The sequence below is a fragment of the Saimiri boliviensis genome, chromosome 1, assembly GCF_048565385.1.
Source record: "Saimiri boliviensis isolate mSaiBol1 chromosome 1, mSaiBol1.pri, whole genome shotgun sequence".
Lineage (NCBI taxonomy): Eukaryota > Metazoa > Chordata > Mammalia > Primates > Cebidae > Saimiri > Saimiri boliviensis.
In genome coordinates this window covers 11,342,758-11,359,011 of record NC_133449.1, presented here as the reverse complement: position 1 = coordinate 11,359,011, position 16,254 = coordinate 11,342,758, and the positions used below count along the sequence as shown (strand labels likewise).

At 53.0% G+C, this 16,254-nt stretch overlaps 1 protein-coding gene across 7 annotated transcripts in view; it reads right to left on the bottom strand.

Annotated features, from left to right (window-relative positions):
• LPIN1 (lipin 1) overlaps nucleotides 1-11,420 on the bottom strand; it is a 163,685-nt gene extending 152,265 nt beyond the window's left edge. For 3 of the 7 annotated variants that reach the window (XM_074394121.1, XM_074394130.1, XM_074394137.1), the window contains exon 1: nucleotides 11,232-11,420. In XM_074394121.1, coding sequence (XP_074250222.1) covers nucleotides 11,232-11,312 — 81 coding nt within the window. In that variant the 5' untranslated portion in view covers nucleotides 11,313-11,420. The remainder of the gene's footprint in view (nucleotides 1-11,231) is intronic. The other 4 variants (XM_010337933.3, XM_010337934.3, XM_074394142.1 and 1 more) reach the window with 2 other exon arrangements.
• Nucleotides 11,421-16,254: the final 4,834 nt, after the last annotated feature.

Here is a 16,254-nt window from a genome sequence, read left to right as displayed (position 1 = left end):
CCCAGCCACTGCCATGCAGAAAGTCTCAGTCCTGAGGTCTGCAGACTGTTAACTCTGTGTGCTTTAAAAAGAATTCCAGCCTGCAACTCCAGAGTGGTAGCTCTGGGAAGTAACTTCCTCTGGGAGTTTCAAAGGATGCTGCAAGGTGCCCTGGGGTGACTGTGGGGAGAGGGAGGGTGGAGCTGGCAAGGAGGTGGCAGGGTTGATGTAGGCAAAAGAAAGGAAGCTTGAGCAGGGAGGGCTCCAAGCTCTCCATCCTTTCATCTCCAGCAGTTGCTCCATTCTTATTCCATTTATAGACAGGGGCCAGCAGATATTTTCAGCTATAACAAGAATTCCCCGTCGGAGAGTGCAGCATTGAGAACTGTGGAGAGGCTTCACTCCCTGGGCCGCCACTGGTGCTCAGAGCCCCTCCAGGCAGAATTAACAGAGAGGACCTCCAGGTGGACACACGTCAACAAGGTGCCCTTCACTGTCCTAGCCAGCCCCAGTCCCAGAGCCCAGCCAGCGTGATGAGTCAAGTGCAGGTTGGGTTTCAGCCCTCAGTGTCCCCTCGGCCAGCACTCTGTGCAGACCATAAACTGCAGAGACTCAGCAGCAGCCCAGCCATGGCCTTATTTAATAAAAGTACATGTCACAAGCCACCCACCTGATAAGGCTGGTCTCCAATGCTGCCTCCTCGGTGAGTGACGGTGAGCTTGGCTATTTCTGAGGACACCCCTGGGCTTGCAGCAGCCACACAGGGTCTCAGGCAATCTATGGACAGCCCTATGGGAAGGTGTCATTGCTACACATGTTTTGCAGGCCTGCTCAAACCACATGGTCAGGGCTAGAGCCAGAATCTCTCAACTGTTCAGATTCTCTGTATTTCTCTCCTACTAAATGCAATACTCCCCTCTACAGAGTCTCATTCTCTTCATCCTAGTAACAATAAACCCTGCTCAAACTCAGAGGCAAAGCTCCTCTGCCCCTGCCTTGCTTGTCCAAGCTGTAGGAAATGTTACGTTCCCCCGCCCCTCCCTGAGCCCAGCTGCAGAACAACTTATAAGAGTCTCACAGTCGTATCCCTGTTACGTCCAGTAATGCCCTGCCAGGCAATTTATTTCACACTTTCGGTATTATTTGCTTATATACTTTATCAAGTCCAAGAAGGCTCTCAAGAAGCATACAGTGAAAAACAAAAGCAGGTAACAGAATTGTTTCAAAACAGACCAGGGCCAGGCCCAGTGGCTCGTGCCTGTAATCAGCGCTTTGGGACCGTCACTTGAGGACAAGAGTTAAAGACCAGTCTGGCCTACATAGCAAAACCTTTTTTCTACAAAAAAAAATTTAAACTTAGCTATGGATAGTGGTGCGTACCTGTTGTCCTAGCTACTTGGGAGGCTGAGGCAGGAGGACCACTTGAGCCCAGGGATCGGAGGCTGCAGTGAGCTGTGATCACACTGCACCCCAGCCTCGGCAACACAGCAAGAACTCCTCTCAAAAAAAAAAAAAAAAAAGAAAAGAAAATTAAAAGCTATGAAATGGGGCAGGATTCAGAATGCCAGGAGGGAGTGGAGAGAACAAGTCCTAAAATCTAGACTCCAGATAATCCTGCCTTGGAGCACCAAAGCTCTGCCCCCAGCAGCAGGGGCAAGAGAGGAAAGGGGAGTTCCTGGGCTCCACTTACCCAGAGAAAGACCCGTATCTGATCGTCACCAGGGACACGCATTCCAACTGCAAACCCTGTGAGGGGCATCTTCACGGTGCTCATGGGGTGATGAGAGCAGAAAGTCCACGTCAGACCCCCTCGGAGCATGGCCACGGGCGCCTCGTTGCTCACTTTCATGGGAAGTAGAGTGCTCTTTCTCGTGGGTATGTGCTCTGCCCACGGTGCCCAGGCCAGGGCTGCCCACCCTGTTCCTGTCCCTTTGAACTAGGACAACCCCCCCCCCAACAAAACGCACCACACAACCTCTGTCCAGGGCCAACACACAGAGACCTCAGGTATGCCAGACCCTCCAGCACCCTCCTGCCCCACCAGCCTTCATCTTTCCCGGAGTCCGTCCAACCCAACGTCCTAGCCTTCCTCTCCCGTTTCACCCTGGGGCTGACTACAGAGCATCTCTCGATTGCTCTTGGGCCCACCCACTTTCTGTTCCCCCTTCTCCAGGCACATCCCACCCACACCAGGCAATGTTTTCTCAAAGGGACAGCCCAGGGGTTGTGGATGATCACATGATAAGTGCCCAAAACGGGGTCAGGGATCCTCAACTCCTGGATGAAGCCCAGAGCAGGCCAAAGCTCACCAAAGACCAGAGCGTGCTCACCTGGTCATGTCCTTCCTGCATCTGTTCCTTACCCAAGCTCCAGGTGCTTGCTATGTGCCAGTGGCCCATCCCAAAGTAACCACAATAGGAGGCAGGGGCCAAATTCTAAAAGCAAGCTGGTGGGTGGTTGAGAAGGGAGGCATCCCACCAGTTGGCGGCGGGGTGGGGGGTGGTGGTTCCAGGCTGCTGGAGAAGGCTGTGCTTAGAAGGCCTTGAAGGTCACTGGACATTGGTAGAGGCAATCTGTCTCCCAGGGTGTCTAAGTGCTCTATTAATTGAGCGCAACCCCAAAAGAAGAAATTGGGTTGAATAAGCAGAGTCACAGGGGGAATGTGAAGGGCTGAGAACAGAGAGACAGAGGGAAATCTCTGGAAAGAGAAACAAGACCAAGTGTATTCCAAATCTAAATGCAAAGGGAAGTTGAAAATGGCACCTGAATTTATACACGTTCCTCATTGGGAAGTCAGGAAGTGACTGTTAGTCTCAGTCCTGCCATGGGCATGCCTAGCAAAGAACCTGGTGCCCGCTGGGGGACTCAGCAACCCGTCTGTAAAATGAAAGGATGCGCCAGGTCTGGAGTTCTTAAACTCTGTATTTCAGAGACTGAAGTTGTATCTCCAGCCTAGATTTCTCTTCTGAATTCTGTTAAAAGGTAAACCGAGGCACAATAAAATGCTAAAGAGTTTATTTGAGCAAACGGTTCAAAATCCTCCTCTGCTACCACCTGGTTCAAATCCCCATCCCTTCCCGCTTGAATTATGGCAACAGCCTCCCAGCAGGTCCACTGTGTCTGCCCTGCCCCGAAAGCCCAGGAGATGGGTGCCAGGAACCTAACGTGACCCTCCAAGGCGGGGTCGAGGTCGCTGCTCCATGCTGGCCCGTGCTCCGCCAGCCTCCGCAAGGCTCTTACACCATCTCTCCCACTTTTCCTGTCCTCTCAGCTCCGGCCACACTAGCCTCTCGGCAACTCCTCAGCCCTGCCCACGTGCTTCAGCCCCAGGGACCTTGACACCCCCTGAGGCCTCCATTCACTCCTCAGCTCCTTCAAGTCCTTTGCTCAGATGCCACCTTCTCAGGGTGGCCTCCCCAACCTCCCCATTGAAAGCTGCGTCATCCTCCCATCTCGGGCTCCCTGTCGCCTCCCAGGGTTTCTTTTTCTCCACAGCCCCTCTCGCCACCTGACATGTACGTCAATTAGGCACTTGCTTATTCTTTTCTCCCCAAGCTGGGCTGGAAGCTCCAGCAGGGCAGGACGTTTGTTTTGTTTTATTCGCGGCTCACTTCCAGTGCTCAGAAGAGTGCCGGCCGCAGTGTTGCCTAGTGAATATTTACTACTAGAAGAAGTAGATGAGTGAAAACACAATGACCTTGTATAACTTTCATTTCAGGGAGCATGTGTGGTAACTGATGTAAGGTTGTCAACTTTTTTTTTTTCTTTTATTGCATTTTAGGTTTTGGGGTACATGTGAAGAACATGCCAGATTGTTGCATAGGTACACACATGGCAGTGTGGTTTGCTGCCTTCCGTCCCCTCACCTGTATCTGTCATTTCTCCCCATGCTATCTCTTCCCACCTCCCTACTCCCCCGTCCCACCCCATTCCCCCCAACGAACCCGAGTGTGTAGTGCTCCCCTCCCTGTGTCCATGTGTTCTCATTGTTCAACACCCGCCTATGAGTGAGAACATGAGGTGTTTGATTTTCTGCTCTTGTGTCAGTTTGCTGAGAATGATGGTTTCCAGGCTCATCCACGTCCCTACAAAGGACGTGAACTCATCGTTTTTGATGGCTGCATAATATTCCATGGTGTATATGTGCCACATTTTCCCTATCCAGTCTATCATCATTGTCAACTTTTAACCTTAAAATGGAATAAAGGAAGGAAGGAGGGAAGAGAGGGAGGGAGGCAGGGAGGGAAAACATTATTCTTTTCATAAAAGATACTTTAACCTCCCCAAAATGGAAAGTGCCTTCTCCCAGGATAAATAATAATCTTTCCCAAGTAATCTGAATGGGTCAAGTCACATTAACATATCTACCCCACAGCATTGTTCTATTTTCTTTGTGGTCCTGGCTGGCCCTTGCTCTAGCAGACACACTTGCTTATGTCAGAATCAGCCTTGGCACTGGGAAGGGTGGGGGCTCCAGCTCCAGAGGCAGCTCAGACCCTGGGCTGCCATTCGGATCACAAGACCCCGCATGACACCTGCCAGGGGTTCACAGACTGAGCAGTTCACACGGAATGTTCAGTAAATGGACAGTTTGCCGGGCAGCTTCTTCTAATCCACCTTTCATGCAGCTGCTATGAGGAAAGTAAGAAGATCCTTCGAGCTCACCTCATTCACTCTCGTGCTGGGTTGGTAAAGCAGCGTCATCAGCCCCAGTTTAACGATGATGAGCCCAGGGCTCAGAGAGGCTCAAGGTGACTTGGGCAAGGTTGCAGCCCAGTTTAGAAGCAGCAGAGCTGGGATTCCAACCCAGAGCACCTGGACGGCAAAGCGTGGCTTTCACCACACCTGTCCCTTCCTTAGGTGCATCAGGGATTACAAGTGCCACCACACCTGGTTACGGTGTTCGCATAAACACCAGCCCTTCTAGAGGAACGCAGTGCAGGGCAGGGCAAATCTGTTTACCTTGATGACCACAGCACTGGGGGAAGCCACGCCCCATCTTCTCTCCTCTGCCTAGAGTCCAGGAGGAGGCAGGAGGCAGGGACAAAGAAGGGCGGGCTGGTTACTTCCCAGAGCAAAAACCATCTCAGACCTCCCTGTTTCTCTTCTTCCTTCTCAGCCCCTCATTCCCATCCCTCGCATTCAACTCCTGGCCATCTGCTCTCAAAAATGGACTCACAGGCTACCTCCCTTCAACCACTCTCATCTCCCCATGTCTGGACTTAACATTTCAAGTATACCCAACGCAGCCCAGCCCAGCCCAGTCTCTCCCGCTCTCTATCATACGCTTGAGCATGTTTAAATATCAGACGACAGAATTACATGTGACACATTTTATATGATCTGCATTATTGGATGTGGTTCTTAGCTCACTGGTGATACTGCAATTCCGGATCAAGTCTTCTCCAGCCCTTACAGGGCCTGCAGGGGTGCAGAACCAACTTTGACAAGCTAAACAGCAATAATGGGGCACACCACAGTTTGCAGAGTACTTGAAGTCACATAACTGATTTGAGCTTCACAATCACAGGCTTCACAAACTGAGTCTCTCAGGGAAGGGACTTTGCTGAAGGGCTTGCTTTAGACACTTGCCCCCTACTCTAGTCCTGACCAGAGGGGTCGGGAAAGCTACTGGGACCCCCCCCCCACCAAGTGTCTGTTGAGAAAGAACCTTTGGGAACAGGTTTGGATGAGGGAAGGCTATACAGTGAGATGCTTTGGCTTAATAGGTGTCTGCTAAATAGGGTGACTGTCCCAACCCAACACCTGTGACAGCAAAAGAAGGTGCCATAAATAATGACAGGACAATAGGCATAAACCTGAGTGACCTGGAAAGACAAGGACTTGCGTTCCCCTGATAAGGGTCTGCCCTGGGTTGGGCAGTGGGAGGCTGTGGTAGGTGCTGTGGGGACACTGAATGGTGACACCTTCGCCACCCCGGGGAGTGTGACAGTTACTGGGAGCAGGAGGCTGATAAATACATACTGGGACATGACCACAACCATCTCTATTACTTAAATGCTGTGTTCAGAGCCTTGTCCCCTGCACTCCAACTTTACAGAGGGAAACAAAATCTGTCTACAGCAGAAAGATGACGATCACAAAACAAAGAAATTTTAGGCAAGTTACATTGCGAGAGGACTGGAGCCCCTACCCCCAACCACTAACTGAAACGGTATGGAGATGGAGGCATTTAAACTGGGCCTTGAAGGATGCGTAGGACTGTGATCCGTGCTGGGGAGAATGGATTGAAGATTGGCGTCTGTGCCGGACGCAGGATGTGTTCCATCGGCAGCTTGCTGCGAATTCAGTCGCAAACACGTAACAGCAAGGAGTTTAAGCAGGACTGGCCTGGCGGCTCCCCTGTGACCACTGACTTTGCTCGTCCTCATTCTAGCTTCTTGTCACTAGGAAAAGTCACATCAGATACTGTGGTTGGGTTTCCAGGAGGCAGGTGGTTTCCTAAGTGTAGTGGCAGAGTGTCACCTCCAGGGGGAGCTCAAAACCACCCCACGGGTCACCTGCAGGAGGGGTGGGGCGATCCAGGATGCTGAGAGGAGAGACCAGAAGCCCTGCTCCGTGCCGAGGCCTGCGGGGGGGCGGGAGCGGGTATTCTTCTGATTCCATCTCTGCCACAACAAACACCCCAGGGGCCAGTGCCTTCAGGCTGACCAGAGGTGGCAGCCTCCCCAGAGCCCTTCCAGGAGCAGGCAGCAGCCCACACAGGCGTTTCAGGGGGCTTGGGGTCTGGGAGAAGCGGATCCTTTCTGTGGGTTTGTCTCCACACCTGGCCAGCACCTGGGGCGTGCGTTCCAGAGGTCCCTGTAGAAAGGGGCCCCAGAGGACGTCATCCAGCCTCCGTCCAGGCCTCTGGTTGGTGCAGCCAAAGGAACCCAGGTAGCAAACAAAAGCTCTGGGCAAATGGGGCCCCAATTGCAATCCCCAAGCCTACATGGACTGGAGGTGACAAAATGAATGGTCACCTCCCTGGAGACCTAGCTAACACGCCTGGCTCGGCACATCCTGGGGACGGCACATGGACGTGGTAAAACGCAAGGACAGAGCTGAGGGTGGCTGTAGTAGCCTGTTTTTGCACTGCTATAAAGAAATCCTGAACCCGGGTAATTTATAAAGAAAAGAGGTTTAATTGGCTCACAGTTCTGCAGGCTGTACAGGAGAATGGCTAGGGAGACCTCAGGAAACTTACAATCATGGCAGAAGGCGAGGCGCAAGCCAGCACATCCTACACGGCCAGCAGGAAAGAGGGAGAGCATAGGGGGAGGTGCTACACACCTTTTTTTTTTTTTTTTTTGAGGCACAGTCTCTCCCTGTTGCCAAGGCTGGAGTGCAATGGTACGATCTCAGCTCACTGCAACCTCCACCTCCCAGGTTCAAGCAATTCTCCTGCCTCAGCCTCCTGAATAGCTAGGATTACAGGTGCCACCACCCCTGGCTAATTTTTTGTATCTTTAGTAGAGACGGGGTTTCAGCATGTTGGCTAGGCTGGTCTTGAACTCCTGCCCTTGTGATCCCCCCACCTTGGCCTCCCAAAGTGCTGGGATTACAGGCTCGGGCCACCGTGCCTGGCTGGTGCTACATACTTTTAAACAACTGAATCTTTCATAGGAACAGCAAACGGAAAGTCCGCCCCTGTGATCTACTCGCCTCCCACCAAGCCCCTCCTCCAACACTGCGGATTATAATTCAACAGGAGTTTTGGGTAGGGGACAAAATTCCAAATCATATCAGGGGGTGAGGTGGGGCCGGCCTTTGAGGGGTGTTGAACGCCAAGCTAAGTGTCTAGATGAAGACTGAATTCAGTTCTTCATACAGAGACAAATGCAGGATCCAGCTCCATGTGTTTTCCTGTACAGTGTTTTTCTGAGTTCACTGGGCCTGGGCCGGTGTAAACCGATTCACTGTCTTGGCACCATTGTATTTACAGCCCAGCCTGTCGCCACAGGCCATCTGTTTTCAGGTGTTGTGCTGGTATTCATAATGGTTACTATTTATCAAGTATCTTGAGTAGCATATAATTAGGGATTACAAGTCTCATTTTATAGATGAGACAGCTAAGTCTGCAGCAAATCAAAACTGTAACTGACCATGTCGGGGTGCGAGTCCAGGCCTCGTGGCCCCTGAGCCTTGGCCTTCACTTTGGGTCTTACATATTTGCCCCACGGCTGCCTGCTGTGTTTCATAGACGAGGTGCCTGGCCAAGACGAATGTCACCACACGCACACCCTAAGAAAAAAAAACAGCTGTCCCAAACAGCCCAAGGAACAACCCTGGAGACTTGGCTTGAGGGGAACACGCTGTCCTCTCATTCCCCAGCCTTTGCTCAAGCTGACCCTGCAGCCTGGAAGGCTCCACCCCCATCGGCTGTTTATTGAAATCCTGTTCCTCCTCCAAGCCAGCTTCTCAGAGAGGCCCTCATCCGGCCCTGCCAGGCAGAATCACTCTTGACCTGTGCCCTGTGAATTCTGTGGCAGGCCAGCTGCAGCCCCACTCACTCCCATCTGCCTTGACCTCCTGCAGAGGAGGGAGAGTCCAGGCCTTACACCAACCCTGTCCCCGCCACACACAGAGCTCTGTACACACTCAGGCCCCAGAAATACTTGCGGCGCAGAGACCAAGCCCAGAGTCTCCGGAATGGCCATCGCCAGCAGCACAGGTACGGCTGCCAACTTAGCAGGTGCCTCCGAGGGCTCACGCTGCCACCGGCTGCCCTTTTTCAGCCCCAGGGATGAAAACAGCCCCATGGCAGCTGAGCCACTATTACCCTTCCCAGAAGCCAGCCAGCCCCGCCTGGGCTTCTGGTCCGGGCAGTCGCAGCTCCTGCCTGTTGCAGCTCCTGCCTCTCCCACCCAGCCTCCTGCAGCCTCCCGCAACCTCCCGCAGCATTCCTGGACTGCTATCAGTCCATCGGGGCCTGCCTGATCTAGGTCCCAGCTCCTCTGCTTTGCTGAAGCCCCGACTCTGGGCCCAGCCGTCCCTAACCTCCAAGGGCTAGTCCCAGACCCAGTCCCCAGCAGCAACTCCCAGTGACACTCCTGGTATCACGGTTCTGCAGCCATCCTGCAGCAAGTAGCTCAGATGCCTCCAGGTACAGCAGCAGCCTGAGCCAAGGCCACGGCCACCAGGCCCTTCAGACCCAGAGCCTTGCAGTGAGCCAGCTCTGCAGTGTGAGAAGAAGCAGGCCAGACTCCGCCAGCCCCCATCACCCTTTTGAGCCATGGAGGCCTGCCTCCCCAAAGCAAAATGCCACAGGCACCAGCCAGAGAGAGCTGGGGCAGGGGTGGGGGAAACCCAGACCACAGTGGATCAGCCAAGGAGCCTGTGGAGGGTTTTTGCCTGGGGTTTGGTATCTTGTCCATCTGTCAACAAGCGGACGGACAGGATAGCAAACACCCGGGAAGGTTGTGGGGTTGGAGGAGCTGTGAAATGCAAGGGGCCACGCGGCGGGGTTGACGGCCTTTCTGCAGCTTCATTACAGGGAGCCTTCACTGAAGGAAGCACTATCTCCGTTTACAAAGTTTCCAGGCTTTTTATTTAAACTTTCCTGTATATGCTAGATATTCTACAATGAACATACTTTTATAATCAGAAAAATAATTAATATCCAATAAGACATAAGCAGAAAACAGACATGATATCAAATCAGTATCAGATCCAAACTTCCACATCTGTAGGGAGATGCAGAAGAGCAGGAGGGTTGGGCCGGGCCCCAAGAGGCCTGGGTTCCTGTCCCTCTTCCCCCACCCTGCTCCCAAGGTGCAATGCAAAAGTCCCAACTTCATAGCCTCAGTTTTCTCAGCTGTCAAACGGCAATAGCAGTGCCATGCTCATCACTGCCGGGGCTGTGCGAGAGAGATGCCACAATAATGACACCTGCGTCTCAGGGCTGGCAAGAGAGTCCCGTGGGGCATGTGGCAGCGCTCCCCAGGAGCCTGGCCTGCCCACTCGGGAGATGTGAGTGCCATTCCCAGTCAGCACTGGGTGAACGTAAGAGACATTCCAGCAATGGAAACAAGACAAAGCCATTGTAATCCCTGACTAACCACAAAAACGGTCCACTTAATCAGAGTGTGGGTGCCAGTCACCTGCCCTGGGCTCCCAAGAGGGGGTCCTGCTCCTGTCCCCAGCATGTAAAGGGGTGTTGTGGACCAGCCTGATGTCTCTCTCCTGCAAACATCTGGTCCTCTCAGGAAATACTTGCCCAAAGGGCCAAGCTGCAAAACAGCGCAGAGGTGGGAGCAGGATCCAGGCCTCCTTCTCCCTAGACAGCCTCGCTGCATTCCAGCCTAAGCGCCAGCCCTGGAAGGGCCTCTTGTCCCTGTAGGAAGGTGCTGCCCTGAGGATGGAGCTGACTCAAGTGACAGGTGACAGGTGCTTGGGGTCCAGCAGCAGGAGGTTGGCCTGCCTCACCACTGTATCTCCCTAGGATGCAGAAAGCTGGGGCTCCCTGCCCCCCAAGCATGCTGAGCCCTCCCTCAGCGCCATCTCAGCCTCTGCAGCCGAGGACCACAGCAGGTGTCTCCAACGCACCCTTCTGAGCACTGGTTTGACACATTGTTCTCACTGCAGCCTGGCCTCTGGAAGAAGCAGCAAATCCCTGAATGCCAGCCCAGGACCTCGCCTCAGGACTCACTGCCACCTAGGGTTATTTGAACACTCCACTCCTGCTTCGGGCTTTTTTGTGAAAATAACAACAACAAAGCCTTGGCCTCTAGGATGAGATCTGGAAAGGGCAGTAGGGACAGCCACTGGCTTTGGGGTCCACAGGAGCCCCACGGCACGCACAGCATATTACTGGACATGCTGCTGGTTAAATGACCACATTGAAGGGGTTCCTTCAACCCTCCACGCCTCTCTTCCTGGCCTGTACACAAACTGGACAGACAAGGGCATTCCAGCACAGTGCCTGATGGGCTAGAGGCACTCACAAAGCGCCAAGGTCCGGTTTTGAAGATAAAGCGATCACTATGTCTTTTCCATCCAAGGCAAAGAAAAAAGCCTTTAATTCTTGAGTTCTAAATCCTCCTCTATAAATGCAGCCTCCTGAATAGGAGCCTGTGAGGAGCACGCTGGGCCAGTCCCTTATCTGGAGAAGTGTGAACGCACAAACCCATCCAGAACAAGGCCCTCGGGATGCAAATGTTCCAGGGGTCCCATCAGTACGTGAGCACCTGGGGATGGAAGGAAGGAGAGCAGGGGCTGTGTTTGCAGATGGCCACATGGCCAGCCCTTACCCATGACCAAGCCGAGTCTGGGGAGCTCTTGCCCTGTGAAGTCTCCCAGCTGGAGCTGCGAATGCCGTCCTGTTCCCCCATGGCCCGCCCTGTGGGGTGCTGGCTGCCTCCTCACCCGGCATCAGGAGAGAAATGTCCCCCAGACGATACCGGCTCCGGGGCTGGGAGGCTGGGCTGGGCGACACTGGAGCCTGGGCGGTCGTGTTTCCCTTCGCACCAGCCCCGGGAGCCCCAGCCAAGTCACAAGGCTCAGCGAAAGAGCAGAGTGTTGAATTGCAAATCCTCTCCTACCTGGGAACAGCTGACCAACAACATCCAGGATGCAAAGCTTCCAGAAGATGCCCGTTACTGTCAACTTTGTGAAGGGGAAACTCGAGAGGGCGCCTGACCCCTGGCGGCCAGCTGCGGGGCACTGTGGACCCCCGCCCTCCCCACCCCAGCTCTCAGAGGCAGTAGGACTCAGCGACTGAATAACTTCCCCAAGGCCACGCAGTTTCCAGATGCTTTTCTCCTGCGCAACTTGGTTTCAGATTTGTCCTCTTTGTCCTGGAACATTCTGTCTCCACAGAGGATTGGTGGGAGGTGTGGAGGGAGAGACCACCTCCTGTGATGAGCACTGAAAACGGTGCTTCTAGACAATAATCCCTACCACTGTCTCGAATGAGAGCTTCCGGAGGCCTCTCTGTTCCTCTCCATCGCCTCGGCACCCTGCAGAGTGTCAGGAGAGTCAGGTCCAGCGCGGTGCTGCACTCCCCACACAGCCCTGAGCGCGGCACACCACTCTGGACCCACTTTCCCAGTGAGCCCCAAGGCCACCTGCGGGCACTCAGCCCCATCCATCATCATGACAGCTCTCCAGGTGAATACCTCTTGCATATCGGGACCTGTGTAAATGTTGAGGATGCATGCCAGTCTCAGAGGCTCACGCCTGTAATCCCAACATTTTGGGAGGCTGAAGCGGATGGATTGCTTGAGCTCAGGAGTTTGAGACCAGCCTGGGCAACATGACGAAACCCCATCACTATCAAAAATACAAGAAATTAGCCAGGTGTGGTCATGCATGCCTGTGGTCCCAGCCACTAGGGTGGCTGAGATGGGAGGATGGCTTCAGCCCCGGAGGTAGAAGTTACAGCAAGCCAAAATCACACCACTGCAGGCCAACCTGGGTGCAGAGTGAGACCTCATCTCAAAAAGCAGAAGAAGATCCATGATCATATGTAATTTCCCAGCACCCCTGCAAGGTTATGAACAGAAAACAGAAGCTTACAGAACTGGCCTTGGGTCCCAAAGCTGGGAAGTGGCAGAGCAGGGCCAGGCTGACTTCAGAGGCGGGACTCTTCATCTAAACCTAATCCTTGCATGAGCCTTGGATTCTGTCCAGAGTGGTGATGGGGCTGGGCTCAGGGGACCTGCGCAGGGTGAAAGGGAGGGCACATGACTAGGCCGGTTTCTTGGCAAGGTGGGGGCAGGGGGCACACTTGGAGAGAAGGAACAGAGGCCACTATCTGGTTCAGCAGCAGCTGAAAGAGAGGCCTTTGCAGTTTCACTGAGAGAGACACAATGTGATCTGGGAGCACAGCAGGGCCAGGGAAGGGACATTAGAATACTGTCGTGTGAGCATGTTGGACATTCTAAGTATCCAATAAAGGGAGTGGACAATGAGGACTGCCTCAGTTTCCCTTCCTGGCCAAGTGAGCCTCACTGAGCCTCAGCTTCCTTCTCTGGGAGCTGATACTGCCTAACCTTGAGGACCACTGTGAGATTACAGATGATACATGTGAGAAAAGTACTTGGCACAGAGAAGGAGCTCAGAGACGCCCAGCCTCTCACCCTTTCCCTCGAAGGCCAAAGGAAGGAGAAATCACTATGGGTGGAGAGATCAGGGAAGACTTCATGGAGAAAGGGGCATTTGGCCTGGGTCTTGAAGAGGACAAATCTGAAAACAAAGAGCAGGAGAAAAGCAGCCCCGGAGGAGTCACAGCGGGAACTAAGGGTTAGAAATGAGGAAATGCTGAGTGCTCTTGGAGGTTTGTAGATGACTCCCAGAGGCAGCCTGGTTGCCAGGAGACGGGGGCGTCCTGTGGATTCTTGACAGCCCCAGGGATTCAGGGAAATGTTTCAGAGGACGTTCAGCTTGGTCCTGGCCATGGAGGGAGAGCCAGCAGGAGGACAGCTGGAGGCATAAGGCAGGCTCCCTGAGTGGCCTTCTCCGGGTGCTGGTCCTCCTCCTGTCCCTGCAGACTGCGATGCCGCGACGGCCTCCTGAGCTCTCCAGTGCTCCTCTGTTGGCCCCATGAGTGCTGCTCCCTAATTCTCCCTCTTCTCCCTAGCCAGGCTGTCTCTGCTGTTTTCATCACAGCTCCTCTTCCTCATTCCCTCCAGAGGGCACCCCTGCCCAGACAAAATCCATCTGGGATTGTGGTGGGAATGAAACGAGAACATAAATGAAAGGTAGCTGGCTGCTTCTGTCCAATGCAACAGGCATCCCGTAATGACTCACTTCACGACTTGGAGGCCAGTACTTCCCCAGCATGGTGGATCTAACAGGGACATAGTGTACTTGATCCAGGCCTCTGTCATCCCAGGTCATTGTGCCGTGACACGGCCATGGGAACACTGATGCTCCCAGCCTTCCTCACTGCAGGAGAGCTCAGAGAGCGCTGGGGAAAGACCAGTGCAGAGCTGATGCCCCCCACACCCATGACCCAGAATAGCTCCCACAGTGTGAGTGCCCCAAAATGTCCTTAAGTGTAAGGCAGAAAATAACAGCCCTTAAGACACTTCTACTGAGCTGGGGCACCGGGACTCCTACTATTTTTAATTCATCTTGTCGAGATATTTTAAGAACCTCATGACCAACGAGTGATAAGATGGTGAGAAATTATAACTGGTCATGTTCAGCATTTGGCCAGGATCTGGTAGAAGCAGATCACGTGGGCAAGAAGGAGTTGCTCTGAACATAGACACAGCCGGAGTCATTGCATTGATTAGGAAGGTGCAGTCCGAGGGGAGCCTCCTCTACAAACCGAGCCAGGGAAGGGGCCGCAGCCGGATGTGTCTTGGTCTCAGTCCTCAGAGCTTCAGTCCCAAGGCACATTTCACGGTCATGGCACAGTGACCTGGGATGGCAGAAGCCTGGATTGAGTACACTATGCCCCTGGTAGATCCACCGTGCTGGAGAAGCACTGGCCTCACACCCCTGAAGGAGGAGACAGGTGGTCAGAGTGACATGTGTCCCACTGCTGTGTCCGGCTGCTGAAAGCTCCACTAGTCTACATAGTGAGCCAAGAAATGGGGCCATGATCATCGGAGGGGCTCCCAGGCCACGCCAGAGCCCACCAGAAGCTCGGCATGCTGGTTGAATTCCATATTCCGGATCAGACAGGCCTGGGATCCCCATCTGACTCTGCTCCATAGAAGCTGTTATGACTTAGAGCAATTCACTCAACCTCTGAGAACCTTCATTTCTTTACCTGGGATAAACAAGAAGAAAAAGAGTGTCTCCCCCAGAAGGTAGTTGTGGGGACACTTGAGGCCACGCATGGAAGTCCTTGACAATGTCTGGCACATGTTAAACCCTCAGTGAGTGACAGCAGCTATTCAACCCCACAGTCACTTTGGAGAGGCACAGACAGCCCCACTCTACAGATGGAGACATCGAGCCTCTGCTTTATCTGGGGCAGCCGTCAGCTATAGACCCTCCAACTTCTCCTCCAATAGAGTTCCCGAATCCTCCATTGCTCCTCCAGTGACCTCTGCCAGGACCAAGCTGAATGTCCCTGAAACATTTCTCTGGAACCCTCAGCTGTCAAGAATCCACAGGTCACCCCCGTCCCCTGGCAACCAGGCTGCCTCTGGGAGTCATCTATAAATCTCCGAGAGCACTGGGTATTTTCTCACTTCTAACCCTTAGCTCCTGCTGTGACCCCTCCGGGGCTGCTTTTCTCCTGCTCTCTTTGTTTTCAGACTTGTCCTCTTCAGGACTCAGGCCAAATCCCCCCTTCTCCATGAAGTCCTCTCTGACCTCTCCACCCATAATAAGTTCTCCTTCCTTTGACCTTTGAGGAAAAGGGTGAGAGGCCAGGCCTGATGTCTCTGAGCTCCTTCTCTGTGCCAAGTACTTTGCTCACACATATCATCTCTAATGTCACAGTGTTCTTCATGGTTAGGTGGTATCACCTCGCAGAGGAGGAAGCTGAGGCTTAGGAAGTCTCACTTGGCCAGGAAGGGGAACTGAGGCAGAGGTCTCATCATCCACTCCCCTTACTGGACACTTAGAATGTCCAGGGAGGTTAGTGCCTGTGAGTTTATTTCTCATCAGCCCAACAACCACAGGGGCCCCCTGGGGACAGGGTCCAGGACTTAGTCATTTTTAGCATTGTTAAAAGATAAACTGAGGTGCAATGCAATTATGAAAGGTTTATTTGAATAAATAGCAGTTCAGGAATTGAGAAACACCAAACTGAAAGTGATTCCAGGCTCCACCAGGGGAGCCCGAGGGGAGTGCTTTTATACGGTGAATGCCGAAGTAAAGCAAAGCAAACATTTCACGTGTTACAATTATGTGGCTGACTTATCTGGCCTATCTCACTGGAATGTCCCTAGCTGTATAAGTTATTTGGCAGCTTCTGATTGGTTGAACTTAAGTTCTTTTTTTTTTTTTAATATAGGTATTTACAAGAAATAATCCGAGTTAAGTTTTGCTTATATTTTCACACAAGGTCAAGGTCACCTCCGTGGCTTAACTGGTTTTGTCTGCTCAGGGATTCTTCAGGCCTGGTCTCTATTTTAATATTAATTTACTTGAGTAGCATCAATAGCACCTCACGCCATGGAATGTGCCCAAGATAGGAGAAAAAAGGTCACCTCCTGTCATGGTTTTTAAATTAACACACTTTTTAATTTTTAGAACAATTTCAGGTCCATGCAAAGATTGACTGGTGAGTACAGAGAGTTCTGTTCCCGCCTTCTATTCCCACACATGCACACCCGCCCCGCCCCACCCCACTATCATCGTGCCCAT